The 26,220-nt window shown below is 54.4% G+C and overlaps 13 protein-coding genes across 13 annotated transcripts; 6 read left to right on the top strand and 7 right to left on the bottom strand.

The window, feature by feature from the left end:
• Positions 1-1,025: 1,025 nt before the first annotated feature.
• On the bottom strand, positions 1,026-1,673 carry CKM354_000595700 (U4/U6-U5 snRNP complex subunit SNU23; the record flags this gene model as incomplete). The annotated part of the gene is made up of 1 exon (XM_044801250.1): positions 1,026-1,673. One exon carries the CDS (start codon positions 1,671-1,673, stop codon positions 1,026-1,028), a length of 648 nt encoding a protein of 215 aa, XP_044657185.1.
• A 315-nt stretch (positions 1,674-1,988) lies between these two features.
• On the top strand, positions 1,989-2,441 carry CKM354_000595600 (uncharacterized protein; the record flags this gene model as incomplete). Its single annotated transcript, XM_044801249.1, has 1 exon — positions 1,989-2,441. One exon carries the CDS (start codon positions 1,989-1,991, stop codon positions 2,439-2,441), a length of 453 nt encoding a protein of 150 aa, XP_044657184.1.
• A 64-nt stretch (positions 2,442-2,505) lies between these two features.
• Positions 2,506-2,978, bottom strand: CKM354_000595500 (uncharacterized protein; the record flags this gene model as incomplete). The annotated part of the gene is made up of 2 exons (XM_044801248.1): positions 2,506-2,788; positions 2,845-2,978. 2 exons carry the CDS (start codon positions 2,976-2,978, stop codon positions 2,506-2,508), a joined length of 417 nt encoding a protein of 138 aa, XP_044657183.1.
• Positions 2,979-3,780: 802 nt separating this feature from the next.
• Positions 3,781-5,443, top strand: CKM354_000595400 (uncharacterized protein; the record flags this gene model as incomplete). The annotated part of the gene is made up of 4 exons (XM_044801247.1): positions 3,781-4,074; positions 4,136-4,908; positions 4,970-5,291; positions 5,354-5,443. 4 exons carry the CDS (start codon positions 3,781-3,783, stop codon positions 5,441-5,443), a joined length of 1,479 nt encoding a protein of 492 aa, XP_044657182.1.
• A 261-nt stretch (positions 5,444-5,704) lies between these two features.
• On the top strand, positions 5,705-6,687 carry CKM354_000595300 (uncharacterized protein; the record flags this gene model as incomplete). Its single annotated transcript, XM_044801246.1, has 3 exons — positions 5,705-5,790; positions 5,847-6,009; positions 6,064-6,687. 3 exons carry the CDS (start codon positions 5,705-5,707, stop codon positions 6,685-6,687), a joined length of 873 nt encoding a protein of 290 aa, XP_044657181.1.
• A 42-nt stretch (positions 6,688-6,729) lies between these two features.
• Positions 6,730-7,530, bottom strand: CKM354_000595200 (uncharacterized protein; the record flags this gene model as incomplete). The annotated part of the gene is made up of 1 exon (XM_044801245.1): positions 6,730-7,530. One exon carries the CDS (start codon positions 7,528-7,530, stop codon positions 6,730-6,732), a length of 801 nt encoding a protein of 266 aa, XP_044657180.1.
• A 388-nt stretch (positions 7,531-7,918) lies between these two features.
• CKM354_000595100 (metallodipeptidase) lies at positions 7,919-9,364 on the top strand (the record flags this gene model as incomplete). The annotated part of the gene is made up of 1 exon (XM_044801244.1): positions 7,919-9,364. One exon carries the CDS (start codon positions 7,919-7,921, stop codon positions 9,362-9,364), a length of 1,446 nt encoding a protein of 481 aa, XP_044657179.1.
• An 889-nt stretch (positions 9,365-10,253) lies between these two features.
• Positions 10,254-10,997, bottom strand: CKM354_000595000 (uncharacterized protein; the record flags this gene model as incomplete). Its single annotated transcript, XM_044801243.1, has 2 exons — positions 10,254-10,408; positions 10,466-10,997. The coding sequence occupies 2 exons, from the start codon at positions 10,995-10,997 to the stop codon at positions 10,254-10,256; spliced, it is 687 nt and encodes a 228-aa protein (XP_044657178.1).
• Positions 10,998-12,392: 1,395 nt separating this feature from the next.
• On the bottom strand, positions 12,393-14,022 carry CKM354_000594900 (uncharacterized protein; the record flags this gene model as incomplete). Its single annotated transcript, XM_044801242.1, has 2 exons — positions 12,393-13,801; positions 13,860-14,022. 2 exons carry the CDS (start codon positions 14,020-14,022, stop codon positions 12,393-12,395), a joined length of 1,572 nt encoding a protein of 523 aa, XP_044657177.1.
• Positions 14,023-14,988: 966 nt separating this feature from the next.
• On the bottom strand, positions 14,989-15,777 carry CKM354_000594800 (uncharacterized protein; the record flags this gene model as incomplete). Its single annotated transcript, XM_044801241.1, has 3 exons — positions 14,989-15,117; positions 15,168-15,563; positions 15,613-15,777. The coding sequence occupies 3 exons, from the start codon at positions 15,775-15,777 to the stop codon at positions 14,989-14,991; spliced, it is 690 nt and encodes a 229-aa protein (XP_044657176.1).
• A 999-nt stretch (positions 15,778-16,776) lies between these two features.
• On the top strand, positions 16,777-19,129 carry CKM354_000594700 (uncharacterized protein; the record flags this gene model as incomplete). Its single annotated transcript, XM_044801240.1, has 3 exons — positions 16,777-16,942; positions 16,996-17,358; positions 17,412-19,129. The coding sequence occupies 3 exons, from the start codon at positions 16,777-16,779 to the stop codon at positions 19,127-19,129; spliced, it is 2,247 nt and encodes a 748-aa protein (XP_044657175.1).
• Positions 19,130-19,716: 587 nt separating this feature from the next.
• Positions 19,717-19,950, bottom strand: CKM354_000594600 (uncharacterized protein; the record flags this gene model as incomplete). The annotated part of the gene is made up of 1 exon (XM_044801239.1): positions 19,717-19,950. The coding sequence occupies one exon, from the start codon at positions 19,948-19,950 to the stop codon at positions 19,717-19,719; it is 234 nt and encodes a 77-aa protein (XP_044657174.1).
• Positions 19,951-23,538: 3,588 nt separating this feature from the next.
• On the top strand, positions 23,539-24,696 carry CKM354_000594500 (ERMES complex subunit MDM12; the record flags this gene model as incomplete). The annotated part of the gene is made up of 1 exon (XM_044801238.1): positions 23,539-24,696. The coding sequence occupies one exon, from the start codon at positions 23,539-23,541 to the stop codon at positions 24,694-24,696; it is 1,158 nt and encodes a 385-aa protein (XP_044657173.1).
• Between the last annotated feature and the right edge of the window lie 1,524 nt (positions 24,697-26,220).

The following is a 26,220-nucleotide window of genomic DNA, read 5'->3' as shown; positions in this document are numbered from 1 at the left end:
TGTATTTTTCTGTGAAGCTCTCTGGCCATGGCAATGTTTCTTCAGTTGCGTATTGGTAGATGAGGTCGCGAATTTCTGGCGGAAGGTCCAGGAAACCCTTCGTGCTTGTGTTCATTGATGCCATCGGTCGCGGTTGAGCTGCTAGAAGCCCACTGTACACAACCAAAATGCTGTTTGAGGGTAGGAGAAGGAATCTTGTTCACTATGTCTTGTGGCGGCTACTTGATAGTATAGCTTATTGTAGCACGTAGCCGTCTGGCCTATGGCTTGCGACTACTGTAAGACTGTCCAAGGAACTCGTCGGTAATGCCGACTCCTCATAAGCTTACCCCTCATCACGTCCACCCAGCCGCGCTGACGCGGTCGCCTGTGCTCCCTCAAGCGATCACGCGGTTATGTCGCGTGTCTCGTGACATGGCCAAGTCATCGCCGGAAGACATCCATATCTCAGACATATCCCTGGGGCACAATGGTGGCCATGACCAGGCGAACAAGCAGAGAGGGGCATGTCTTCGCAGAGCCAAATCGAGGCCCAATTTATTCCAGTTGGATTGTGCTGTTCAGTAGTCCCTACAACCACGTTTGAGGGGGTATTTCGCTGTATGAATTCTGGGAAAGACGTGCTTGGAGGCGGTGGCGGTACGAAAGCTCATTCTCTGCTCTTCGCACCTGGCTCTGCCAGCCATGTCAAAAATGGCGCACCTACGACCTCGTTCGATGGCATCTGTTCAAGCATGACGACTCAGGATATTCGATTGTTGCGCAAGCTTTACGCGTGTTCTTGGCACGATATGAGCTGTTCCCGGTGCATCTCAGTATACCAGGAATGGATATGCCTGTCTTGTCTCATCCCTAGAGGGGCGAGTGAGGGAAGATTCAATCAATTCGAGCGTGCTCCCGCTGTCGACCGGGTCGATATAGAACGATTGACCAACGTCAGGCAGAAGTCGCGGCACCAAGGACGTAGTTGTCAGGCAGGCCTCGTTCCTGAACTCAAAGCAGGACATGCTCAGGCATTCGATCGTTCAACAGATAATACCATCGTTCTCTACCCGTATCTCTTCATGGCCTTTGCCGTCCTTCGTCTTGCGCCGCTTCTCGTTCCGCTTGCGTCTCTTCTCTTCTCGCTCTTTCTCCAGTTGCTCGGCCGTGGTCTTGATCCTCGTCTGCAAATCGGTCTGATCGTGCACTCTCTCTTCTTCCATCTTCCTCTTCAGATACTCGAATCTTTCCTCCACGTCTTCCAACGTAGCCCTCTTGACCTCTCCAGTCTCTCCAGTCGCGATCAGATGCTGCTTACTATTCAAATGCTCCACCCACTGCAGGTTGTCTTTGAATGTCAAGTCGCAGGCATCGCAGTAGAATCCGGCTCCTTTGCCGCGCTTGCCCTGTCCTGCTCCTGCAGCAACGAGAGTAGTCTTACCGACCTGCTCAGCGACATTCAAGCGCTGCTGACGCGCCTCGGTCTCTTTCGTGTCGGTGGGCGTCGAGGCGCGACGGTGATATTTCTTGCCTTCTAGCGCAGCTTCATACCGCGCCTTGCCCTCCTCCTTGACCTTGGCGTCGCGTTCGCGCGCTTTGGCTTCATACTCACTGCGGTCCCAGGTGCGGCGGAAGGAGGTGTCGCTCGGGCCATTCGACGCGCCGCCGTACGCGCCCTTGCGGTCGCCCATGTTGCGCAGACCGCCTGCTTGGCCGCGAGCTGTCAGCTGTCTGTTGTTGTTTTCGGACTGCTAAGACGGCTTGCCCAGACAGAATGTCTTGGAAAGGGCAGTAGCCAAGCCAAAGTCGCAACAGAAAAAGTCACGCCGCTCCAGTTCCCAGCAGTTCTGTAGTTCCTTGTTGTCCAGAAAGTGTCTCATCAGTTTTCCACGGACCCGCGAACCCGATCGGACTGCGCTCCAGCCCACGCCACCGCGGTTTCTGCCTGAGTTCGTTGACGGCTGCCTTCCAGCGAACTCTACTGCTCCGAGGGATTCGTGGTCAGCATGGATAGTGTGTCGCGACAGAGCAAGGCTGTGGCGCAAAACTTCATCAACGCCCTCGACAGCCAGAAATTCGATGCGCTGCCTTCGATGTTTGCCGACAATGCCGGCTGGTGGGTGATGGGCCAGGACAATGTGTCCTGGGGAGGCTTCCTGCCCGCTCACAAGCGCATACCCCTGGCCACGCAGATGATCGGCCAGTTTTCGCAGTACTCGCTCAAAGCCTTCAACATCATCGCCGAGGGCGTGCAGGTTATGGCCGAACTGGAAGTCGTGTCGTCAAATCAGGACGGCAAAGTCTATACGAATTCCGTCGTCATGGCATTCACGATAACGGCCGGAAAGCAGATCCTCCTGCTACGGGAGTATCTGGACAATCAACAAGTACTGAATTACATGGAAGCTTCCGGCAGCACAGCAGGCGTGAACAACAAAGTGGACGCGATCGGGTTGTAGGGAATAGATTGAGCTATCCGAAATCGACATGACGCGAGAGACAGCACATTGGCCCGATTTGCTACTACAGACTGAACTCCAATCTATTGCCCGCATAGTCACGCGCAAAGAATCGCGAAGGGTATTCGGCACCCTGAGACCCGCTATTTACTTCTCCCGGTCGGTCGGCTTCCTGAGGGGCAGAGTCACCTCCTCTCTCGTGGTGTTCCCAAATCCGTTGCCGCAATTGAAGCAAGGCGTCTGGAGATTCGATCTTGAAGCATGGGTGGCGCGAAGACTTGGTGGAATTGGAATTGTTTTTATCGAGAGCGATATGGACTTGTTGGCCTGAAGAACCAATATCAAACCTGGATTCTGCAATTAGCGAGAATGACACGTATTTGCTCTCTTCTTGTATCCGTACCAAGCCAGCGATCCCTTTTGCAGCTGTGGCACAGGTCTTGGGGTTAGCCCGAGCGTTGTGCCATAGAACTCCTCGGCGTGATGCAGAGTGTCGGCTGGCACCAGCAGGTTGACGTGGGCAAGACCTGTTATCATTTTTGATGATTGCGACGATGATGGCCTTGCAAACGATAAGGTATGCGTCGAAACTGCAGTGACTACTCACTACTCACGATGATGACTCTTGCCAACGTCCAGCCCTCCGCCGAGAATCGCAGGCGAAGAAGAAGTGGGGTCGCGCGCGGCAGTTTAGGCATGCGTCAGCAAACTGGAGGATCACGACTTCACACTCTTGCCTGCGGAAGCGTCGATATCACTTTCACTCAGATCTTGCGGTGCATCATATTCCAAAACAAGATGATGTCGCATACATCTCTGCGAACTCATCTCGCTCCCACCTGCGTCTTTGCCCTCAGCTTGGCAACTGAAGTGCAGAGAAGGATGCGCTTGCTGCTGCTCACGGCTAATAGACTTTGCACGACCAGGTAAGGCGTACTGCTGATCGTCAAGCGATGTCCCAACGGAAGAACACCTCACATACATATGTGTATGTGCGCACTCTTCACAGCTGGCTCTAGCTCCAGCCCTACCTGCACTGCGCTCGGCACCAGAAGTGTAGACAAGGATGCGCTCGCCGCTATTATTCATGTCCAATGGACTTTGCAAGCCGAGGTCGAACTAACCTCTAAGGCGTAGAACTACGTGTAAGGTTACCGTTCTGCAGCAGGATCATCAAGCTGACCGGGTCTGGCGGTGCGGCGGCCATGTGGAAGGATGCGGATCGGCAGCGAGACATCATGGCTGCGAGTGATATATTATCATCAGGCGGGCACAGCACTTCCTTCGACTGCTACGCATCGACGAAACCTGAATACCATTGGCGCTGCAATTGGTGACTATGAGCACTCTCCCGCCTCTTCCTACAATAGCTGGGCTCAGCGTCCTTGTGGCTATTAGCATCGCCCTTTTCAGTCGCTATTACGCTTTGCGACATATACCAGGACCACGCCTAGCTTCACTCACGGATCTATGGGCAGCATGGCGCGTGTTCCGAGGCGAGTACTACATGGACGTCGTCGCGGAACTCCATAGCAGATACGGCCCTGTTGTCCGTACTGGGCCAAACCGGGTCTCATTTGCTAGCCCTGATGCCATCGCCGACATCTATGGCACTTCATACGTCTATCCAAAGGTAAGACAGCGACTACGTGTGACATCTCCCGGACGACTGCAGGCTCATGGGGTCGTAACAGGCAGACTCGTATAGTCCGATGACGGTACTTGCCAATGGTCAAGAACTAGCAACTCTGATCACAACTCGAGATGAAAAGCGTGTTACTGGAATCAAAAGGCACATCTCGGCCGGCTTCTCGGCAAGCACCTGGCTCAAGCAAGAAGACCAAATCGACGAAACCATCAGCATCCTGCTCGAACAACTTCGCTTGAAATTGAGCTCCACTATCTCCTTAAACAGATGGCTCAGTCTGTGGTCTTTCGACACGCTTACCACCCTTGCTTTCAGCGAGACACGCGGTTTCCTTAAAGCCGGCACTGATCTCGACAATGTCTTCGTCAGCAGCCAGAAGCGCTTCGCTCACTGGAGACACTGGGCACTGGCGCCAAATCTCGAAGCCCTATTCTATAAGAACTGGCTGATGCAAAAATTCCAAAAGACTTCTACCACCTTGGCGCAAATGGCCATAACTCGGATCCAGCAACGGAAAGCGGCAGACAAGAATGCTACTGGAAGGGATCTCCTTGGCCGGTACCTCGCTGCTAGTCAGGAAGCTCCAGATGTGATCAGGCCTCACGATGTAGTCGCATTGACGATTTCAACGATTCATGCTGGCTCTGACACGGTAGCTCTCACAACTTCGCTGGCATTATCCTACGCCCTCAGCAACCTGCCGATCTTTCGTAAATTAGAACGGGAAATCCTGGCAGCTGGTTTGGACCCCTTCGTTCCAGTACAATTCGCTGACGTTGAGAAACTGCCTTACTTGGACGCTCTACTTCGAGAAACACTGTATGTACATGGAAATCATTCGCAGATCTGTAATCAAAAACTAACCTGTACTTTTTTCCAGACGCTTTACGGTCAATCCCAATATCAACGAAAGAACCATCACGTCCTCTCCCTTAGGCGGCGTCACGATCTGCGATACTTTCATCCCAGCCGGCACTGATGTTGCAGTTTCCGATTGGGATGTCACGCGCTCTAAAGCCGTTTTCGGCGCCGATGCTGAGACTTTTAGACCTGAGAGGTGGCTGAATATTGATGAGCAGACGCGAAGAGATATGGATCGTGCGAGTATGGGGTTCAGTTGGGGCAGAAGAATGTGTATTGGGCAACATTTGGCGAGAATCGAAATGAAGAAGCTGGTGGCGACTTTGGTGAGGAGTTTCGAGGTAAGTTCTTTCGCTTCTCATGTTGCGTGGTCTGGTTATGATGTGTGCTGACGAGGTACTAGATGGCACCAGTGCAAGTTGGCGAAGCTGGCTGGGGTGGAGGTTTCAAGGCATGCAATTTGGACGTCAAAATGTCTGCAAGGAAGGATTGATGTATTCTTTGGTGAATCAGTGACTTCAAAAGTATATTCGATTGTAATTATTCGATGGATGACTGGGTGATCACGTCGTGGGTATTTGAACTCAGTAGCATGCCTTCGAAGTCGTGCCGATGTCGCTCCCTGCACAGTGCCCGAGCTGGCCGATCCCACGTCATGCGTCCATTGGTAGAACAATTGGCTTTCACATTGAGAATGAGCTCTGTATTTGCGCGTGCACTCATTCATACCCGGTGTTAGACAGAACGCTTCAAGATGCCAATTTTCGATTACAGTGGGAAAATCGTCATTCTCACCGGTATTGGCGCAGTGGGTGAGGGGTATGGCAATGGAACAGCGATGTAATAGCATGCATATCTTCCTGCACTGTGCATTGAACGAAGCTCACAACAACCAGGGCAGCTGTCATGGCACGCCAAGGCGCCACCGTCTTTGGATGCGATATCAATCTCGACGCAGCAAACCAAGCTCGAGACAAAATCAACGCCGAGGACGAAGTGAAGAATCATCCCGCGAGAGAGCAGAGTGGCCAGGCCGTAGATGTCTTTCAAGAGTCCACAGTACGCTCTTAGTAACATCCTTGCATTTAGGAGAGATCCTGACTACAGAACTAGGATGTGACGAAGAAGTCGGCCTGTGAAGCCTTCGTACAAGCATGCATACAGAAGCACGGCCGAATCGACGTCCTCGTGAATAATGTCGGCAAGTCCGAACCAGGTGGGCCAGCAGAGCTTTCTGAAGCGATCTGGGATGCGCAGACAGACGTGAATCTGAAGTCTGTATACCTAATGTGCCACCTTGTGCTGCCAATCATGGAGAAGCAGGAGACAGGAGGAGTCGTGCTGAACGTATCTTCTATCGCGGGACTTCGATATATTGGCAAGCCTCAAGTGGCATACGCGGCAACAAAGGCAGCCATCATTCAGTTCACCAAAACCACGGCGGTGATATATGCTCAGCGGACTGGGGGTAAAGTGCGGCTGAACACCGTCGTCCCTGGCCTGATCAACAGTCCCCTTGTGGCTGTGCTAGCTGACAAGTACGCTGGAGGCGATCAAGAAGGGTATCGGAAAGTCCGAGACAAGCAGTCGCCAACAGGAAAGATGGGCACTATTTGGGATATTGCGAATGCGGCGTTGTACCTCTGCTCTGACGAAGCAGGATACGTGACTGGACAGGAATTGGTCGTTGACGGCGCCGTGACAGATAGCACCGGACAACCTGATATGGGCCGGTAGTCGGTCAATAGGAATAGTTTGCCACGCCTGCATCATCAATCTTCATCCGTCTTTCGTCAAAGATAAGAGTTGAGAGACGGAGACGATCTGGTAGCCTTTTCGCTTCATCGCCGGCAGTACTTTCCTCAGCATCGGCACTGTCCAAGATCTTCTATCGTGACAGATGATTACAGCTCCAGGGCGCATCATGCTCAGAATGTGCCAGGCGTTCAGCCTCCAGAAGCTTATGAAAGGATCGTGGGGATAGATGCTACCCAGAATGGTCTTGTAGCCTGCCATAGTGGCGACATCCAGAATTCGCCGACTGAAGAAACCAGAGCCAGGCCGGAAAAGCTGCAACTCGGGTCTATCTTTGCCAGCAGTCTGATATGCTGCATTGATGTAGCCGTCGACCCGGTGAATTTCGTCCTCTAGAACGTGGCTTGGCAACTGGATACTCGGCTCGTCGTGCATGGCGTGGTTACCAAGCTCGTTTCCTGCAGCCACCACCTCGGCCAGGAGCTGCTCATTTCCAGGGACTTGACCTCCAATGACGAAGAACGTGGCCGATGCGTCATTTGTTTTGAGGATGTCGAGTATCTCGCTGGTGTATGGACTTGGAGCATCATCTATGGTGAGAGCTATAATCTTCTTCTCTGTCTGGACCTGGAACAGGACCTCTGGAAAGCGATTCTGAAAGTATTGGATCACGGATCTACGCGGTTTGTAGATGGTGTACAGCGGAACCACGACCAGGAGTACAACAATAATGATGATGGTTTGGGTGGCCATTCGCGTTCGACGCGCTCTCCTCCTCGGCCAGAGACGTCCCGGAAGGCGGAAGAAAGGGTTGAGGAGTGGCATCACCGCGCCATCGTCGTGCTCCGCTCGCTCACTCGCAAGGCCGTTCGGTGAAATTGACGAAGTCGAAGTGTTTGCCCCTTTCCGATATCTCGAAATGGTGATCCAATCGGGAGCAAGGCGCGTGCTCGAAGCGTCGGGCAGGCGCGGCTGAAGTCAAGCTTTCGGCGGCTGCAGGGATTCGCACGCGAAGAGGAAGGTGGCATGCTGTCTTTCGACCCCCACCAGGCCAGCGCGCGTGGTCAATTCTCTCATGTTCGCTGCTGCTCTGCGACCCGTCTGGTCTTCATCTGCACGAAGCCTTTGGAATACACCTCGCCATCTCGCACGACGATATAAAAACATCACCGCCGAGTGGCCGTACATCTACCGCCAAACACCGTCACCCAACATGGCGCCGCAGCTGCAGAACTTCTACCAAACGGTGGACTCGCTGGCAGAGCCCTTCATCGATCGGCTTCGCAAGGCCGTCGCCATTCCGTCTATCTCCGCCGAAGAAGAACGCCGACCCGATGTCATCAAGATGGGCCATTGGCTCAAGGAGCAGTTGGAAGGGCTTGGAGCACACATGGAAGCTCGCGAACTGGGACCACAGCCACACAAGGAGCACCTGACGCTCCCACCAGCCATCATCGGCCGCTACCCAGCGCAGAAGGACCCCAGCAAAAGGACCATCCTCGTCTATGGACACTACGATGTGCAGCCGGCGAACTTGTCCGACGGGTGGGCCACGGAGCCCTTCGAGCTCAGCGTCGATGACAAGGGCAGAATGTATGGTCGTGGCAGCACAGACGACAAGGGACCAGTCTTGGGCTGGTTGAATGTCATCGAGTCACATAAAAAGGCCGGGATTGAATTCCCTGTCAACCTGCTCATGTGTTTCGAAGGCATGGAAGAGTATGGGTCAGAAGGTCTGGACGATTTCATCATCGCCGAGTGCAAGCCCGGCAAGTTCTTCGAGGACGCCGACGCTGTCTGCATCTCGGACAACTACTGGTTGGGGACCGAGAAGCCTTGCTTGACCTATGGCCTGCGAGGCTGCAGCTACTACTCCATCGAAATCAGCGGGCCTGGTCAGGATCTTCACTCTGGAGTGTTCGGAGGCACAGCACAAGAACCCATGACCGACCTGGTACGCGTCATGGGAAGTCTCGTGGACACAGATGGTAACATTCAGATCGAGGGTATCAAGGAGCTTGTCGCTCCGCTCACGAAAGAGGAAGAAAGCCTGTACACAAACATCGCATTTACCATGGACAACCTGTACGAATCGCTGGGAAGCAAGACTGGCATCTTCCCTGATAAGGAGCGTACGTTGATGGGGCGATGGAGATACCCCTCCCTTTCGCTGCATGGTGTTGAAGGCGCCTTCTCAGCTCCTGGCGCGAAGACCGTTATCCCCGCCAAGGTGACAGGAAAGTTCTCCATCCGCACTGTACCGAACATGGAGCCAGAGGACGTCGACAAGCTCGTCTATGCCCACGTGGACAAGGTCTTCAAGTCCCTGAACTCCAAGAACAAGATCAACTGCTACCTGCAGCATGCTGGCAAGTGGTGGGTCGCATCGCCTAAACACTGGAACTTTACTGCTGCTGCCAAGGCTGTTGAAGACGTGTGGCACACCAAACCCGACCTCACGCGAGAAGGTGGCAGCATCCCCGTCACTTTGACATTCGAACAGGCCACCGGGAAGAACGTGCTGCTCTTACCCATGGGCAGCTCCACCGATGCCGCGCATTCCATCAACGAGAAGCTTGATCGTCGAAACTACATCGAGGGCATCAAGTTGCTCGGGGCATATCTGCATTATGTTGCCGAAGAGCCAATGCAGGGCTAGAGGCGCAATAGAAGCGGGAGCGTGGCATATTGCTTGCCTTGTCAGCTCCCTGCGCTCTTGCACAAAGGTGCTAGCAGAATGCCGCGGTGGAATGAAAGTGCTGTGGCGCTTCGTGAAGACTAAGCCAACGACAGCGGAAAAGCTGACAAATGTCATCAGACCCGGCCACAGCGTAACAGGCCAGAGAGCCACGAAGAAACACAACATGGGCGTGGTCCAATTCGTGTCAGATACTGATATAGGAGCGCAGCTCAATGTCCCTCAGCGATCATGCTATCATGAACAATCCTGTCCTCAAAATACTGTTGTTGTAGGGAATATCGGCGATGTTGCAAAATCCGGAATGCTCTCCGGGATAAGCTGACTGCGGGCAAAACAGGCTGTCTCACCAATGAAGCCGGTCGCGAACAAGCCGCAAAAAACGCACTCACAAAAGTCTCCAATGACAGAACTTTCCAACAATCTGTTGGTGAGAAGTCCAAAATAAGGTAAACAATCATTATCGTAATGCTCTCTGTTCCGGATTTACGAACACGAAAAAGGCTGTTCTATGAAAAACCCGGCTAAAACGACATTACTGTGCTCGCGATTATATGTACAACAGAATTGTAGCTTTGCTGGTTGGGGCCGATTGTACCATGCGCCAACCGACTTATGCAAAAGGACATCCCATCATTGTTGGCCGTATCTCAAAAGGTTCCCCTTAGATCCTGTGTTTGTTCTTTGCCATGCATCAAGCACGCCGTGCTCTCTCTAAACGAAAGGGGCTGATGAAAGTCATGCTTCTAGCATGCGACAAAGTCCTGCATCGCTGTCGTCCTGCCCTTTCGTCTTTGTTTGTGTTATTAAGAGACGCTGAGGATGAAACAAGAGTTCTGCGGAGAACAGCTTAGATCTCGATCTTGAGGTTGAGGATGTTGGTGATTGGGAGGGCCTTGAGGATGCTGCTGACAACACCGAGGACACCGTTGACGAGGTCCTCGACGGCATCGAGGAGGTTGTTGAGGGAGGCAGTGAGGCCGTTGAGGGAGACGCTCAGGTCGACTGCGAGGGGATGTTAGTATATGTTAATGCATTGGAATGAATATGGGTGTGACTTACGACCTGGGACAACCTTGGTGGCGTTCTCAATGGTGGCGGTGATCTCAGCAACGAGAGAGGAGACGAGGTCAGCAACACCATCGAGGTCAGCGTTGACGGAGATGTCGATTTGGCGCTTGGCTGGGAGGACGTTGCCGACGATTGGGAGAGTGCGAGCGACACCAGTGACGGTGGAGATGACTGGGATACCAGAGAGAAGACCGTTGACGATTTGGAGGACACCACCGACGTTGGTGAGGTTGGTGAGACCCTCAGTGGTCTCGAGGACGGTGTCGACGAGCTGGACGAGACCGTCAACCTCCTTGACGATGGTGTCGGTCACCTCGGTGAGGTTGACAGCGACGGTGGCGTTGACACCGAGGACGGCGACGTTGGCGGTGGCGTTGATGGCGCCGGTGATGGCGGTCACTTGGCCGAGGAGAGGGTTGAGGAGGCCGACGACGCTGCCGAGTTGGCGCTTCTCCTCGAGAGGAGCTGGAGCAGCGAAGACAGACGCGGCGAACGCGCCGACAGCGAAGGTTGAGAAACGCATTCTTGCTTTCGTGTGTGTGTTTGGGTTTTGGTTGATTTGGCTTGCGGGTTTTACTCGAAAGAGTGACTGGGGTGAGGCGCGGGTAAAAGAGCGTGTGAAAGCAAGAACGGCTGCTGTCGTTTCGGTTCGTAGAGAATGAATGAAGAAGAAGAAGAGGAAGAGAGGAAAGGATGTACTACGATTCTTGTATTTGCGCTTGGCCTCCTGCTTCGCCGCTCACTGCGCTTGCAAGTCCTTCAAGCGAGAGGGGTTTGATGACCTGCCCGGGAATGAAGCCATTAGGATCGCCCTAATGGACGCGACACCACATGTCGGCGTCGTTGGCACACGGTCTGCTGCTGATCGACATCGAGGATGGGCTTATAGGCGGCGTGCTCTCTTTCGGCAGCAGTAAGATTCCTCCGAGGGTCGCTAGCCATTGAGCGCAGACGTTTTCGCGGAATGTTTCACTTCATTCGTTGCGCTTTTCTGCTTGGATAAGGGGCGTGGTGTTCGTATGGTGGAAGTGTTGGGTCTTTTCAGTGGTGCACTGTCAGTTGTGGGTGAGCTAGTCGCACTGCTAGACATGGTATGTCGTGGCAGCAGGGGTTTTAAGCAAGCGCTTTAGGCAAGAAGTCGTCGATGAACGTGATGCATGCTTCCTGGTACGGAGCTGAGGCTCGAGGAGTTACCCAAGATGCGGAATCCTGTCTGACAGTTCGTTTTCACGCCTTTGTGAACACCTTTCGCAATCTTTGCTGCTACCACATGTCGTATACCACAGATGAGTGTAGGCGGCGAGTCTTACGCGACTCCAAGAGGTGACGTCGTCGGTGTTCGGGTCCACCACGGGGGTAGATCTATTAATTTCGGCCGCGTCCCAGATCGACTTCTGTGAGAGGCGTGCACTTGGCACAGACTGCTGGAAGCGGAGCGCATTAGACACCGCTGGGGAGCCGGTGGGCAGTTGCACTTGCTGAGATGGTGCTCCACTGCTCATTATCACGCTCCTCGAGGCTGTCGTTGCGTGCTCTGTACTCTGCGTTCATCAACTTGTTGAATGGCGCTGCGAACAGTCAGCAAGTTGCACAATGAGCTGCGACATCGACGCCATTGAACGCCACCATCGCCCAGCTCGTATATCGTCTTGTCACTGTCTTTGGTGGTCGGGGATTACTCCTATAAGGCCCATGGAATTCACCTGAATGCGGGAAGCTGCTGAGTTGGCGGCGTCATTACTGTCTGTGCGCTGGAACCCTGTCGTCGCTGATTACTTTGGCATTGCCCGAGACTAGGGTCAAGGCTGGGCAAAACTACGGTATACAGTAGTCGTTATCTGCTGGGTATCTACCACATGAGCAGCAAGTGGCTCTGTCATCAAGGCATATCGTCGTGTTCATCATTGTGTCTCGTAAGTCATCCCCACGGGAAGGCGCTTCCTCGCAAGACCTTCTTCAGCTGCTCTTCGCAACCAAGTAACCCGTCCCTCAATTTCTTCGGGACATTCGCCGTCTTCCTTTTGGAGAGGAGCCACTTCGACATGCGAATACTCTTGTGGCCTCCGTCATCCCGATGCTCGACCTCAACACTGCCTGCTTGGCCTCCGAACGTTGTTGCACCTGCGCTTGGCGATAGCATGATTGGAATATCAGCAACGTCGTTCCTGGGCACTCGTCGCGAGCGTTTGGTCATGGGCGCGAGCGCGTCATCCCACGTCCCCTGCGTGAGGTCAATGCCCTCAAAGCGAAGCTCTTTGACTGTCGCCTTGTGACTGGCAAGGAAATCACTAATGTCGCTAGCAGCTGCCGAGATGTTCTCCATCTCTATGATTTGCAGGTTCATGAATCGTAACGGTCGTAAACGCTTTGGCGCATTCGTTTGACTCAACATCGCTGGATGTCGCTGATGTGGGGATAGCTCCGGTGCAGATGGTCGATGGACAGGCAAGTGCCCTCTCTGGCCGATCCATCGGAACCGAAATGTCTCCAGCCGACTTTGGTAATTGCGGAGGTATGTCTGGAGCAGCTTGAGTTGGTCCGGCTCGTAGCAGCCACCGGCATGCGACAAATGCACTGCATCTATGCTCAATTTGCGAATGCGCGCCCATCGACTTGCCGATCGCGGCGATGCACCCATTCCCAGCAAGGGAGAAAGTGATAAGAGACCACCAGGATGAATTGGACTTATGGAGAGCGAGTCCAAAGCGTTGAGCGAATTCTTCTCAACGGCAATTCGTAACGATATCAGGGCATAGTCGACGATACTCTTTCGGTACCTCTGGGAAGCATCATAGCCAGGACAGCTGATGCCTAGATGCTCAAGGTTGACGAACGCAGACATGGCGCGAACGAAGGCCGCAACATTTGTAGCAGCATGAAAGAGGGCGGGGTACTGTCGAGTAAGGATCTCGGTGGTGCCTGCGTCTCCATATCTGGGGGCCCTGCTTCCTTCGGCCTGAATCTGTGGCGTGTATGTGAAGCTGAGCTCAGCCCCCGAGTCTGGGTCCACCAAGGGAGGGAGAAAGGTATCCACCGTATGCGGCATATTAAACTGGAGCTTTTTGACGAAGAATCCAAGCCGGTCCAATGCGGCCAGCTTCGAAGGCTTGGTAAATGTATTTGTCTTGAAAGTAATTTGAAGATCGGAGAACAGCGCTGGCGCTGCTCGTACGCTGAAGTCATGACAGGCCAGTCGCAGACTTGCCAGATCGCGCTTGGGCATGAAGGAGAGAAGTCTCTCGCGGCATTTGTCTTCCAGCCAGAACTTGAGAAACGTGCTGCTGTCGCACAGAACAAAGCTGCAGACCGATGCGTAGCTCTCGATAGCTGCCAAGTACCTGCGTTAGGCTCCCAGACTTGAGCAATGGGTGGTGAGCATACGTACACCTATCGCTGCTAGTATCGATCTCTCCAAACAAGAGCCTGCTACCTCCACTGCGCGATGTTCCAGCTGACGTGGCAGATGCAGCGGAAGAGACGGTCGAAAATGCGGTCGAGGGCTTGCTAGCCAGGGCACACGCTCTGCGTTTGTCCTGCTTGCAATCCATCGTGAACGAAGAAGATCATGAGGCCGCTTTCGACTCCAAATCAGGCTGCGATTTCGTTTGCGACTAGAAAGGTACCCGATGGACGAATGCAAAGGAGGATCTTGGAAGTCGGAGGCATCGCGATGGCTAGGTTTTCACCGTCCCTGCCACTCCACGGCACTCGCATGCTGTGATCTGTGCTGCTGGCCGGATGCATGAGCTGTGAGTCACAATAACAGCGCTGTTGGTCGAGGCCGACTGAAAGTGCTGGACTATCATGCAGCGCAGGGTGATCCTCAACACACAAAGACACGACCATATCGCGAAAGTCGAGCGGACCGGACGTGATGTATGGCGGAGGTCGGCAACGAGGCTGGGCCCGCGTGCAGCGACCGATGCAGCATGCGTTTCATGGTAGCTTCGACCAATGGGTAGCTTTGACGAGCACCCCGGCTCAAAGTCTCTGCTGCAGGCGGACAGCTGAAACGGGCCTCGAGCTGTGCGACCTGCATGGAAATGCCGCAGACTCGACTGCTGTCGCGTGCGTGCACGTTCGAGCGCGTGTACGTTCGAGCGCGTGTTGATGTTTGTTTTGGGATTACTTCGACTGCACAACTGTGAATTTATGTTGGGGTTGGCCTCGGCAAGCACTTCACGCGAGAAGTCAAAATCGACATCACGTCCATCCGATGATTTCTACGCGACGCGACGCGACCGTGACCACCCGGTAGATCGCGAGAAACGCGCGTCTCATGTGATCTGACCTCAATGGCGATGTAGTTCCTCGAAATGCCTGAGAGATGCCTGCTGAACATGCTGTGCAACTGCAAATCGCCTTTGATTGCGGCCATCTACTATGTCACAGCACTGTCTTTTGGCGGCGCAGCTGCGTGAGGGTCTGTCCAGACCATTAGGTGTGTCTATACTCATACAATACGGCCTGAACGTCACTCATCTCTCGACATACTGTCTCCACGAGCTCTCTATTCACAGTGGCACGAGGTGGCAGCCGAGCATACCTCGCCCTCCCCAGTCTCGGCGTGGTGTGAGCTGCATTTCGTGGCTCTGTGATATAGCCCCTTCGCCCTCCCTTAGTACCTTGACCAGAATTGCGCGCTATGTCATGTCAGCTTAGATCGCTGAACCCGCGTGAGTGTCCAACGTACGTTCTCATTCTGTTGCACAATCTCCGCGACCTTTGCCAGCCGCTCATGGTTTGTCCACGTCGCCCATCCGAACTTGGTCACTTTGTCGCCGACTTTCATGCCAGCTTGTTCTGCCGGACTTGAAGGCACTACTGCGTTGACCCGGGCAAAGGGAGGCTCCACGACTGGCGCTGCCCTGGTTGTTGCGCTGCCAGAAGCTTGCACTGGTATCGCCTCCGGTGTCTTCCCTGCGGCAAACTGCTCATGCACGGCCTCCTCTAGGCTCTTCATCACAGTCTTGTGGTCATTCTTCAGCCGTATGATCCTAGCTCTCGTCGTGCGAATCTGTGCAACATCGATGTCTGATCGCGGAAAGCCATCGGGCGTGGTGAGGGGAGTCGTCATGTTCACACCATGCTAGCTTCTTGTCAGCTTCGGCAGTCCAGTCGCGCGCTACTTTACTCACAGAGTCGAGAACTGAACCCAGAGCCGATAGTTCAGCCTCGAGATTCTGCTTTTGTGTGATGAGCTCCTGGAAGGACTTCTTCGCGCCTTGCGAACTAGAAGCTGCTTGCGACGTCGGACCAGAGCCCACAGTAGGGGCGTGTAGATCGTCCATTCTGAGGCCCATTTGTAGTGCGAAGAGGAGGGGCTATTGATGAAATGGAAATGCTTGTAGGAGAGGTGAAGGTCAAGGCTGCCTCGCCAGACGTAATCGTCGACCTACGTTGCGGGGTTGATGTTGTATGCGTTGCTGGAGTCTCCTGAGCGATCGCTAGAGTTCTTTCGGCGCAGTGACAGCTTGCAAGATCTCATCGCGCCCCTCGACAGCGAGCAGGCGACTGTTACAAGGTGGTCATTGAGAAGGAAGCGCACGACAAACGAGAGCGAAGCGGTCATGGCTCCGGTGTTCAAATCCCGCTAGGCTTGAACCGGCTAGAGGTGGCCTTTTTGACTTTGGAAAAGACGACAGTCGCGTGCACGATCTCTTCACCAACACGTGTACTGTACCGCTTCCTTATCCAGACTTGTCGGTTCAAGCTCGCCAACGTCTATCCTCCGTACAATGGACGGCACTGCATTGAGTCTCGGCGCGACGCAACGCTCTGAAAATCGACAGGGCCAGTCCCGCACACGCTTTCCTCGGCACCCTCAAGCCGTTGCAGGGACCATCGTCTGCAAATGGAACGGCTGAGAGCGCGGAGAAACGGTTGGAGCTACAAAGAGAATGGACGAAGCGACTCCATAATTGCGCACGCGGTCGTGCTCGCTGGTGGTGACCGAAAGACGAAACGGCTGTCGTCGATGTGACGTGAGGGCCTGCTAATCATCGCGCCGCTGATTGGGGCGCAAAGTGCATCTGCGCTTCGCACAGCTTTTTGTCGCCTTCGATACGTCAGTGTGTGCCCCACGCCGAACAAGGACAGCAACGTCTTTGTTACTGCCGAGCGTCACGCTTGCATACATCGCCATCAGCGCGTCGGGCAGTGGCGGCAGCTTGGGCAGCTCGCTCCTGCTGTCATAGATGACAAGTCCCAACGCCAGGTAGGTATATCAACGTCTGGGCAATCACCCACGCTCACCACTCTCCTTCAACCCCATCTTCGCCACCACTCACATCGACGCAAACATGTCGACCGCAAAGCAGACGGTGACAGCAGGCCTGGAGAAGCTCCAGCAGACCGTCAATGGCGCTTCCAACGCCAAGGTCGCCGACCTCGAGAAGAACACGAAGAATGTGTTTGACGAACAGAATCGCATCACCACAGACTACGGCGTTCGCCAGCACACCACCGGTACGTGACCAACCCTTCCATCGCCCGTTAACCTCGCCTCTAAGCAATGGCAGATGACTGGCTCAAAGTCCATTCCGAGAACAAGACTGGTCCTATGTTGATGGAGGATCACGCGGCCAGAGAGAAGATCAATCGTTTCGATCACGAGCGTATTCCTGAACGCGTTGTCCACGCCCGCGGAGCAGGTGCCTTTGGTACCTTCAAGATGCACACGAGCTTGGAAAAGTACACTTCAGCCAAGGTCCTCACAGACACCTCCCGCACCACGCCCACCTTCCTGCGCTTCTCGACTGTATTAGGAAGCCGAGGTTCTGCGGACACTGTTCGCGATGTGCGTGGCTTCGCCATCAAGCACTACACACCAGAGGGCAATTGGGATGTTGTAGGAAACAACATTCCCGTCTTCTTCATTCAAGGTGAGACATGCCTCCCCGCAGCCAGCCTTGGCAGATTGACTGACGACGCATAGACGCGGTGAAGTTTCCCGATGCGATCCACGCAGGCAAGCCAGAGCCTCACAACGAGGTGCCTCAGGCGCAATCCGCCCACAACAACTTCTGGGACTTTCAATTCATGCACACTGAGGCCACGCACATGTTTATGTGGACCCAGTCCGATCGTTCTATTCCACGATCATACCGTATGATGCAGGGGTTCGGAGTCAACACCTACACTCTTGACAACGCGAAGGGAGAGCGATTTTTCGTCAAGTTCCACTGGACTCCACATCTCGGTGTTCACAGCTTTGTGTGGGACGAGGCATTGAAGCTGGCGGGTCAGGATCCAGACTTTCACCGCAAAGACCTATGGGAGGCAATTGAGAATGGTGCCTATCCCAAGTGGGACTTTGGTGTCCAAGTCATCCCCGAAGGCGAAGAGGACAAATTTGACTTTGACATCCTTGATGCCACAAAGATCTGGCCCGAAGATCAGGTGCCTGTCGAGTACGTCGGCGAGCTTGAGCTCAACCGCAACCCAGATGAATACTTCACCCAGACTGAGCAGGTGGCCTTTTGCACAGGGCATGTAGTTCCAGGAATTGGCTTCTCAGACGATCCTCTGCTCCAGGGCCGCAACTTCTCTTACCAGGACACTCAGCTGAGCAGACTCGGGATAAACTTCCAGGAGCTGCCCATCAACAGACCCATCTCGGGTTGTCCAGTCATGAACAACAACAGGGATGGCGCAATGCGACACACCATCACCAAGGGCACCGTGAATTACTGGCCAAACAGATATGAAGCTGTGCCACCTGCCGCAAAGGACGGACAGCCTGCTCCATACATCGACTACCCTGCTAAGGTTGAGGGCATCAAGGCTCGTCTGCGATCCAAGAAGTTCCAGGAGCATTTCAAACAAGCACAGCTCTTCTACAACTCGCTATCAAAGCCAGAACAGGTACACCTTGAAGCTTCCCTTGGCTTCGAGCTTGACCATTGCGAGGATCCAATTGTCTACGAGCGCATGTCCCAACGTCTAGCAGACATTGACCTCACGCTGGCACAAAACGTTGCTGCACTCGTGGGAGGCACGGTACCACAAAAGGCAGGTCGCGAGAATCATGGCAAGAAGACCATCCACATCAGCCAGACAGAGTTCCCTGGCAAGACGCCCACGATCGAGTCGCGACGCATCGCTATCATTATCGCCGATGGTTTTGACAAGACTGTGTACAACGGCATCGTCGCAGCAGTGAAGGCAGCGAAGGCGCTTCCGTTCACCATTGGCCCAAGACGCTCGGCAATCTACGCCGCCGGCGAGAGCAAGGATAACAGCAAGGGTGTGCAGCCTGACCACCACCTTGAGGGCATGCGATCGACCATGTTCGACAGTGTCTTCGTACCAGGCGGTGCCGATTCCGTCGCCACTCTTCGCAAGAACGGTCGTGCTCTCCACTGGGTCCGCGAGGCTTTTGCTCATCTCAAAGCTATCGGCGCTGTGGGGGAGGCAGTCGACTTTGTTCGCGATGCTTGCGAGCTGCCGGGTGTTGAGTTCTCCACTAGCGATGCGGTCACCGACAGCTATGGTGTTGTGACCGCTGCCAAGGTGCAGCCAAACAGCTTCAAGGAGACGATCTCGATGGCAAAGGGCGCTGTGGATTTTGTCGACGCCTACTTCTACGCCATCAGCCAGCACAAGAACTTCGATCGTGAGCTGGCAGGATACCCACAGATGGTGGCTTACTAGAGGAGCAGTAGTTCTAGCACTTTAATGAAATTGCTGCAAAGCAGCTACGATTGAGAGTATGAGATACTGGTGTTCGTTGAAAGGCACATTTCATGCCTCCAGACTTGCTCCTCCTACGTCGTCTGAGTCCCACACCTTACGGACGTTGTAACTGATGAAAGGAAGTGACACTGGAGCGATTCGCATACGCATTGAATGATGAGAGCGGGATGAAGGAGTGTGACGAGCACGAATCCAATTGGTTGTTGAACCTTTTTCTCATACAGCAGTTGAAGTGAAGTATGTAATTGCCGAATCTGGTTCGGCTATCCCATGGAACAGTCAACATCGTGACTTTGCTAGCGCGCTGCCGTTCATTTGTCCCACTTTCATTTCCGTTGCGCCACGCAGGGCTTTCAGTCTCAATCGCATCGCACTGTTTCAGGAAACACAGATCGGGCGTAGGTCCGTCGGTAATGTTATTGGTCATAGGTCGTTGGTCTCGTGAGCGGTCATCCCATTGATCCGCAAAACATCCGTTACGCCGCCAGAGATCGTGTTATCAGGTCAGACATTGAAGGTATGATATGATTTCACACTACTACTGTTCACTCTTCTTTGTCCACATGGCCAAGTCGCAGGAACCCGCTCGTGGTGCTGGATTCGCTTGCGGAGCGTTGAGTCTTCTTGACTGCTTCGATCGCATCTGTAGGAGATGGAGCTCTGGCATCACCCTCCTTGGCGCTTGACGGTGTTGGCGGCGATGCAGCTGGCGCGACCCAGTTGGAGTAGCTCATTGGAGCGAGGCTGAGAAAGTTGGAGTCTCGTCGTTCCGAAGCCATGATGGTTGTTGTATGCGCTTAGTTGTTTTGTCGTCGTGAAATGTATGTCTTGCTGCTTTGACCGGTATGATGATGCTCGTAAGGAAAGAATGATCGCAAGAGTCTGGACTCAGGCACCTACCTTTATACCTCCTTCTACATTGCACGTAGATCAAAATCAGTATGATGATTACGAGCGATCGCAAGCGCATTGCACGATGCAAGGTGTCACGTTGACGAAGCCTTCCGCAGCTCCAGGTCATTTTTCACGAGAACAGGTCGGGTAGATGTGCTTAGGCTTCGGGAATAATGCTTAGGTGAAGTGTATCGTCGCCTGGCAGAGGTCGTAACTGGTTGGCTATCCTCGGCACACCTTTGTGGTGTAGGTCAATTCTGCGGAGAACCTAGCGTGGTCCGGGGTGAGCTCCATTCAGACAGGTCTTGTTGTTCGCGCTCTGGATCGAGGTGCTGACTCGTGGTGACGCTTTGAGGTGATGGACGGCATGACGTGGGCGAGCATGCCGCGGCTGTCGAATATTTTGAGGGCTCTTGTACAGCAGGTGCGAGGGTAGCGACTGAGGCAATGTCGACGGCGGAGGTGCCTCCTGCCGACCGCAGCCGTAAGCACTTCACGAAAGTGTGTTGAATAGCTTCATGGCAAATCGGGCGTGGACGTGAGCGTGGGACACAGAGTGCGGAATTCCGCTGCTGCTGGGTCCAGGCACGCTGAGGAAAGAGGCGGCTGTCAGCTGCCCTTCGACGCTCCGTTCGGCGGTCCCGCCGCGGTCGTGCCACTGGTGAGCTGCCAACAGCCGAGAGTGCCGCTTTGATGCTTTCGATGCGATATCAGCTGCGTTCCTGCCGGGCGTTCGCATGGTCCATACTTTGCAACAGGTCGCCGAACGAAGCTCGGTGTTTTGGCCGCCAAATCGAGGAGGCTGGAGAATTGAGCCTCATGCCTCTGTCAGACGGCGACGCTCTCAGTGTCGACGGATATGCTGTCTAGCGTGGGCCGGATCGGCAGATCTTCTCCAGCCGATTCCGGTTGTCGTCACCAAAGCGGCCATGCTATCCTGCTGACCACAATGGCGATGGCGATGCTGAGATGAGCGTGGTGCCGCTGCGGCCTGGATTGTTGCGTAGTCCATTGCGTCGCACAACAACACCAACAACAGGACGCGGAAGCCGGATGGAGGGTGCTGCGAGCGCAATTGCGGTGGATGCCTGCAGGACAACAAGTGCGCTGTGCTCGCAGCGCTACTCGCACGTTGGTCGCAGGCCCGCCTCAGCGTGACGGCGACAGCTCTCGCGACCTTGCGGTGGGGCCTCGAATAATGCTGTGCGACCGCGCTGTCAACGGCTGTCACTGCCGGGTGCGCGACACGCGTGGGACGATGTTGCGGTGTGCTGCCGTGTTTGGCGCGGGCAGACTGCAGCGCTGCCACTCCCTCCGCAGGGCAAACGAGCCACGTCTGACGAGGGCCAAACGTCGACCAAGACCAGCGCGGGCTCGTCGAGTTTCAGCAGGCCGAGAGTCAGCGGCGGAGGGAAACGCGACGAGTTTGTTTCCACAGGCAAAACGATGCCGACGCACCATGCAGGTAGGCGAGCGCTTGCGCTTGGACGCTGTGCATTTTCCTTGGCTCGAGAAAAGGCCCAATACTGGCATACCGTGCGTGCATAGCGTAGACCACGGCGGGCGGCGTCGTCGCAGAGGGCGAAACGGAGGGCGTGGACGGAGACTCAGCCTCAGCGGAAGACGCAGCCGCGTGCCGTTTCATCATCGACTCGGCCGTCTCGATGTCCTCCTGCTCACACTCTGGGGCTTGGTCTTGTCAAGGCTCCGGCCGGACTGCAGAGGCGTCTCCGAATAAGCTCTTCAGGGATACCCTGCGCACCTCAGTGGGCACAAAACAACCGGGCCTTGAGCTTACAGATGGGACCAGCATTTCCCCTCGCAATCTGGACGCCAGTCAATGCGAGCAGAAGACAACGTCGTTGCGTAGCCACAAGAGATGGGTACTTGCAGAAGGTATGCTTGCCATCGCGTGGCATCTTTGACACCTGCTCCTTGCATCACAGCATACCAGACGGACAGCAGCGGCTGTCGGCCATGAAAGCATCCCCATCCCTCAAACCCAGCATTTTTTCCGTCGTACAGAACCTGTCGTGATGGAATTTGTTTGCGACCCGACTCAGTATAAATCATTACCACGCTCCCATCGGCTGTCCTTTGCGCCTTTCCCGTCTCGACATCCATAACCCGACCTGCGACTTCACCCTACCGCATGACGCTTGGTATCACTCATATCCCTCTTCACGCCCGGGCACATTAGTACGTCGACTTGACACTGTTATCAATTGACATACAGCTAATTCTTCCGCTTAGCACTTCTCCATCAGAAACAGCCACCATGTGCACCCAAGTCACACACGAATACACTGTCTGCAAGCACAAAGTCGTTGAGCGAATACCCTGCGCCGCCTCAAGACGAGGTCCCTGTGGTGTGTCAACGCCGAGGACGGTAGTGCATCACTCCAAGTGTCATAAATGTGGTGGTGGATGACCAAGTGTATGTCCGTCCTCCTTCGCTCTGGCCTCACGCAGCAAAAGTTGACATGGCAAATACAGTCTTCTACTTTCACATATTCACACTGGATGGCAACAGCACACTGCATTGTCGATGTCTTGGAGTTCGTGGCTAGAGGGGTGGGGTGTTTGGAATGCTTTTGGGCTGGGTTGAGGATATAATGGCGTCTCACGACGGGGTGCTACGACTAGGCAAGACTTCCCTCTGTCAAGATATCCTTTTTGCTATATACCATGATGAGTGAACGGCTGAGAGGCAGCAACGTTGCGTATATATCGTTGTCTGCATATGAGTCCCCAAAACTGTAGAATCCAGTACATTCATTCAAGCGTCGCGCCGGTCTCAGACAGACCACCGAAGCCGGCAACAGCGCGCGCATGGTGCAAACGAGCACAGTGCGACACGTTCCGTCTCCGCCGTGAATTTTCCATTCACTCAACTGCATTGCATGGGCCCAGAAAATAGCACAACGGATACGGGAGCTCGTACATGTTCATTCATAGGCCTCGAGGTAAGCTGCAGGCCGCAGTTGATGATCCGCATGATCCACAACACCGCTGCACGCAATGATCCTGGCCTGGCTCGTCGTTTGTCATCACCACCTCGGCGTGGCTTGCGTGGCATTAGCTCTAAGCACCAGGGTTTGTTGCATGTCTCATCCATGGTGTAGCGGCTCGAGTCAATAAGTGATTTGTCCCCGGCTACGGGCCATCGCTGGGTAGTTCCGCAGCACACATACGTCGCCAATGTGGCTTGTGTGACGATGATAAATGCAGTGTCTTGTGATCTACGCGGCTGGGATGGGCGTGTTGTGGCATGCTATGGGAAAGGATGAGCAAATGCTGCGAAAGGCGGATGTCATGGAGCGCACGACTTCCCTGCAACAGCCGCCACTTCCCGACCTCACGAACATTCGTCGGTGTCGCTCACCACAACAAGAAGATTCACATGACACCGACATCAGCGTCATTATCTCACATCACACTTCTGCCCCGGCCCCTCGCACCAACACTTTCCGATGTCAATTGAAATCAATTGGGAGGCTCTCACTGGCGGACCGGATGGTGAAGCGCTGGCCGAAACCATCAGAGAGTTCATCCACGAACGCTTTCAGTCCATAGCGCTCCCTAAACTGATCCGATCGGTTGCTGTTCATGGGTTCGAGTTTGGCAAGACACCCCCCGAGATCGTCCTCAAGGATATCGGTGATCCACTGCCCGACTTCTACGAGACAGATGACGATGCATCGGTTCTAGATGCGCCCGCCGAGCAGGACGCCAGTATTCTCACTGAACCTCGCCAAGCAACAACGCGGCACGCGCGAGGTGCAGACGGCACGCGACGTCAGTCTGAAATAGACCTGCTGGATCACATAGGCAGAACCGGGCTCGCGAGAGGAACAACTCCTGGTGTGCTCGGAGCGACCTCGAATCTTGGCTACTTCCACTTGCCTCTCTCGGCCGGCCTACCTGGGACACAGACGCCCCTAGCTGCAGTCGCAGGCGGCGGCTTCCCAAATAGCCAGGGGCCTCCTCAGCATCAATACCAACATCACCACGCGGACTCGTTCAGCTCAACTTCGCCACCCTCCTTGGCCACTCCGACTTCCTCGCAAGGCCACGCATACCGCGAGCCGGCGCCTGGCTCAGCCGTATCCGACGACGCCGATGCACCGCCGCTGCCGCTTCGGCATGATCACCCAGAGATGAGCCCGGAAGACACTCAGGTTGTTTTCCATGTGACTTATGCTGGGGACATCAAATTGTCTTTGACGGCCGATGTTTTCCTGGACTATCCAATGCCTAGCTTTGTCGGGATCCCCTTAAAACTGAGGATCACAGGTCTGACATTCAATGGCGTCGGTATTCTGGCATACATCAAGAAGCGAGCGCATCTATGCTTTCTGAGTCCCGAAGACGCAGAGGCTCTTGTAGGAGGAGAACAGACTCTTGACACACTCAACGAAAAGCCCTCTTCTTCAGAAGAAGCTGCCAAGGTGAGCAAGGTAGGCACTTTACTCGAAGACATCAGAATCGAAAGCGAGATGGGGGAAACGGAAAGTGGAAAGCAAGTCCTGAAGAATGTAGGCAAGATTGAGAAGTTCATCTTGGAGCAGGTGCAGCGCATCTTCGAAGACGAATTCGTCTACCCGAGCTTCTGGACCTTTCTCGTCTGAAGGAGCTACCATTCCATTCTTCGCAGACTACAGCATGGCGATGTCGCGACTTCAGCACATGTCGTCGTCTCCATCACACGAGAGTCGTGCGCGCGATCGCGTGCATCGACGCGCATGTTGCATGGGTACAGAGCGCCTTGCAGAGCTCCTGTGAGTCGTGGTACCAAAGAAGACAACCTTGCTTTGCATCGGCCCGTTGTCACACGCAGCTGTCAAAATCTGCAGTGGCACTTGTGTACAACAATGGTCACCTGCCACAGCGGCGGCCAATAATTGGACGTGGCACATGTGCGCAAATCATTATCGACTCTGGATTCGCTGCTGTTCTCTTGCTCATGCAATTGCACTATACACTCCCATGTCGTAGCTCTCATCACACCGGGCCGCCTGTGGCGACGGACGGATCTGGTGCACGGCAACGAGTCAGACGCGCGCCTGGTTTGACAGACGAGACTGAAGATCTTCACGGACGACCAAGGCACAGCTTCACCAGTCACGCATTAGCAGCTTTCTCTGCCGTCTCTTGTGCACTCGATACCAGTGGCTAATGCTCAGAATACGGGCCTAGCGACTCAGCACCTTGTCTATAGTGCTGATACGAAGGCATTGCATGAGACTAACGTCCGCCAAGAATGCTGTAGGAAGTCACAAACTCTCTCGCGCGGACTCCGCGGCATTGGCATTTGCGACGCAGTTCGTGGTTGTAATGTATCTCGACGGGGCTTTGCTAACTTCCAAAGTCAATCTGCGCAAGTCATCCTCGTGAGCTTGGCACATCTTACCAAGTTGCCCTACGCGATCTTGGAAGATGCAGCACGAGGTTCATTGCGCATCAGCCCCTTGGCGAAACATTGCGCGCAACATGTACGCACGCAAAGCGACCAGACGCGCGATCGCAGTCGTCTACACGTTGCATAACCCACAGTCGGCAACCTACTACTTGATAGACTCGGCAGGATCAAATATGATCATGGAGAGGGCCATCACTATTGCCGTTCGCTCATAGTGCTGCGAGTCGCTGTTGGACAATGCTTGTAACTCCAGCCTCCGAAGCGAAAGAGGAGAGCAGGGGGTGGTGGGCAGTGCCGCTGCACAACGCATGTCAGCAGGGAGAAGACAAAACAAGTGACGACAAGCAAAGACTTCGGAGAAATGTCCTTGTCGAGCATGTTCGCCTCACTAGATTATTGCTAAGTCGCGGAAGAGCCAGATTCATTCAGACCTGGATAACTCGATAGTGCCCTGGCCAGCTAGCTGTCTGGGAGAACCATGCTGTTAGCTGGCCCAGAGCATCTTCATTCACGACCATCGACGATGCATGAATCGACTCGAGAAGTAAGCTGTGTATCCTGGCCAAATGGAGCAAGAAAAGGCGTCCGAATAGGTCGGGCCTAAACTGGAGACCAGATATACGTGCTCGGTGTGCCAGATCAGATCGCACCGTATAGATCCGAAAAGCCACACCGACCCAGCGGACGAGTCGCTCTTGCTTTGAGCCATGCCCAAGCGATGCCACCGACAAAT

Source organism: Cercospora kikuchii (assembly GCF_019650295.1).
Source record: "Cercospora kikuchii DNA, contig_00003, whole genome shotgun sequence".
NCBI lineage: Eukaryota > Fungi > Ascomycota > Dothideomycetes > Mycosphaerellales > Mycosphaerellaceae > Cercospora > Cercospora kikuchii.
Note: the sequence above shows the minus strand (reverse complement) of the source record. Positions and strands in the feature narration are given on the sequence as shown.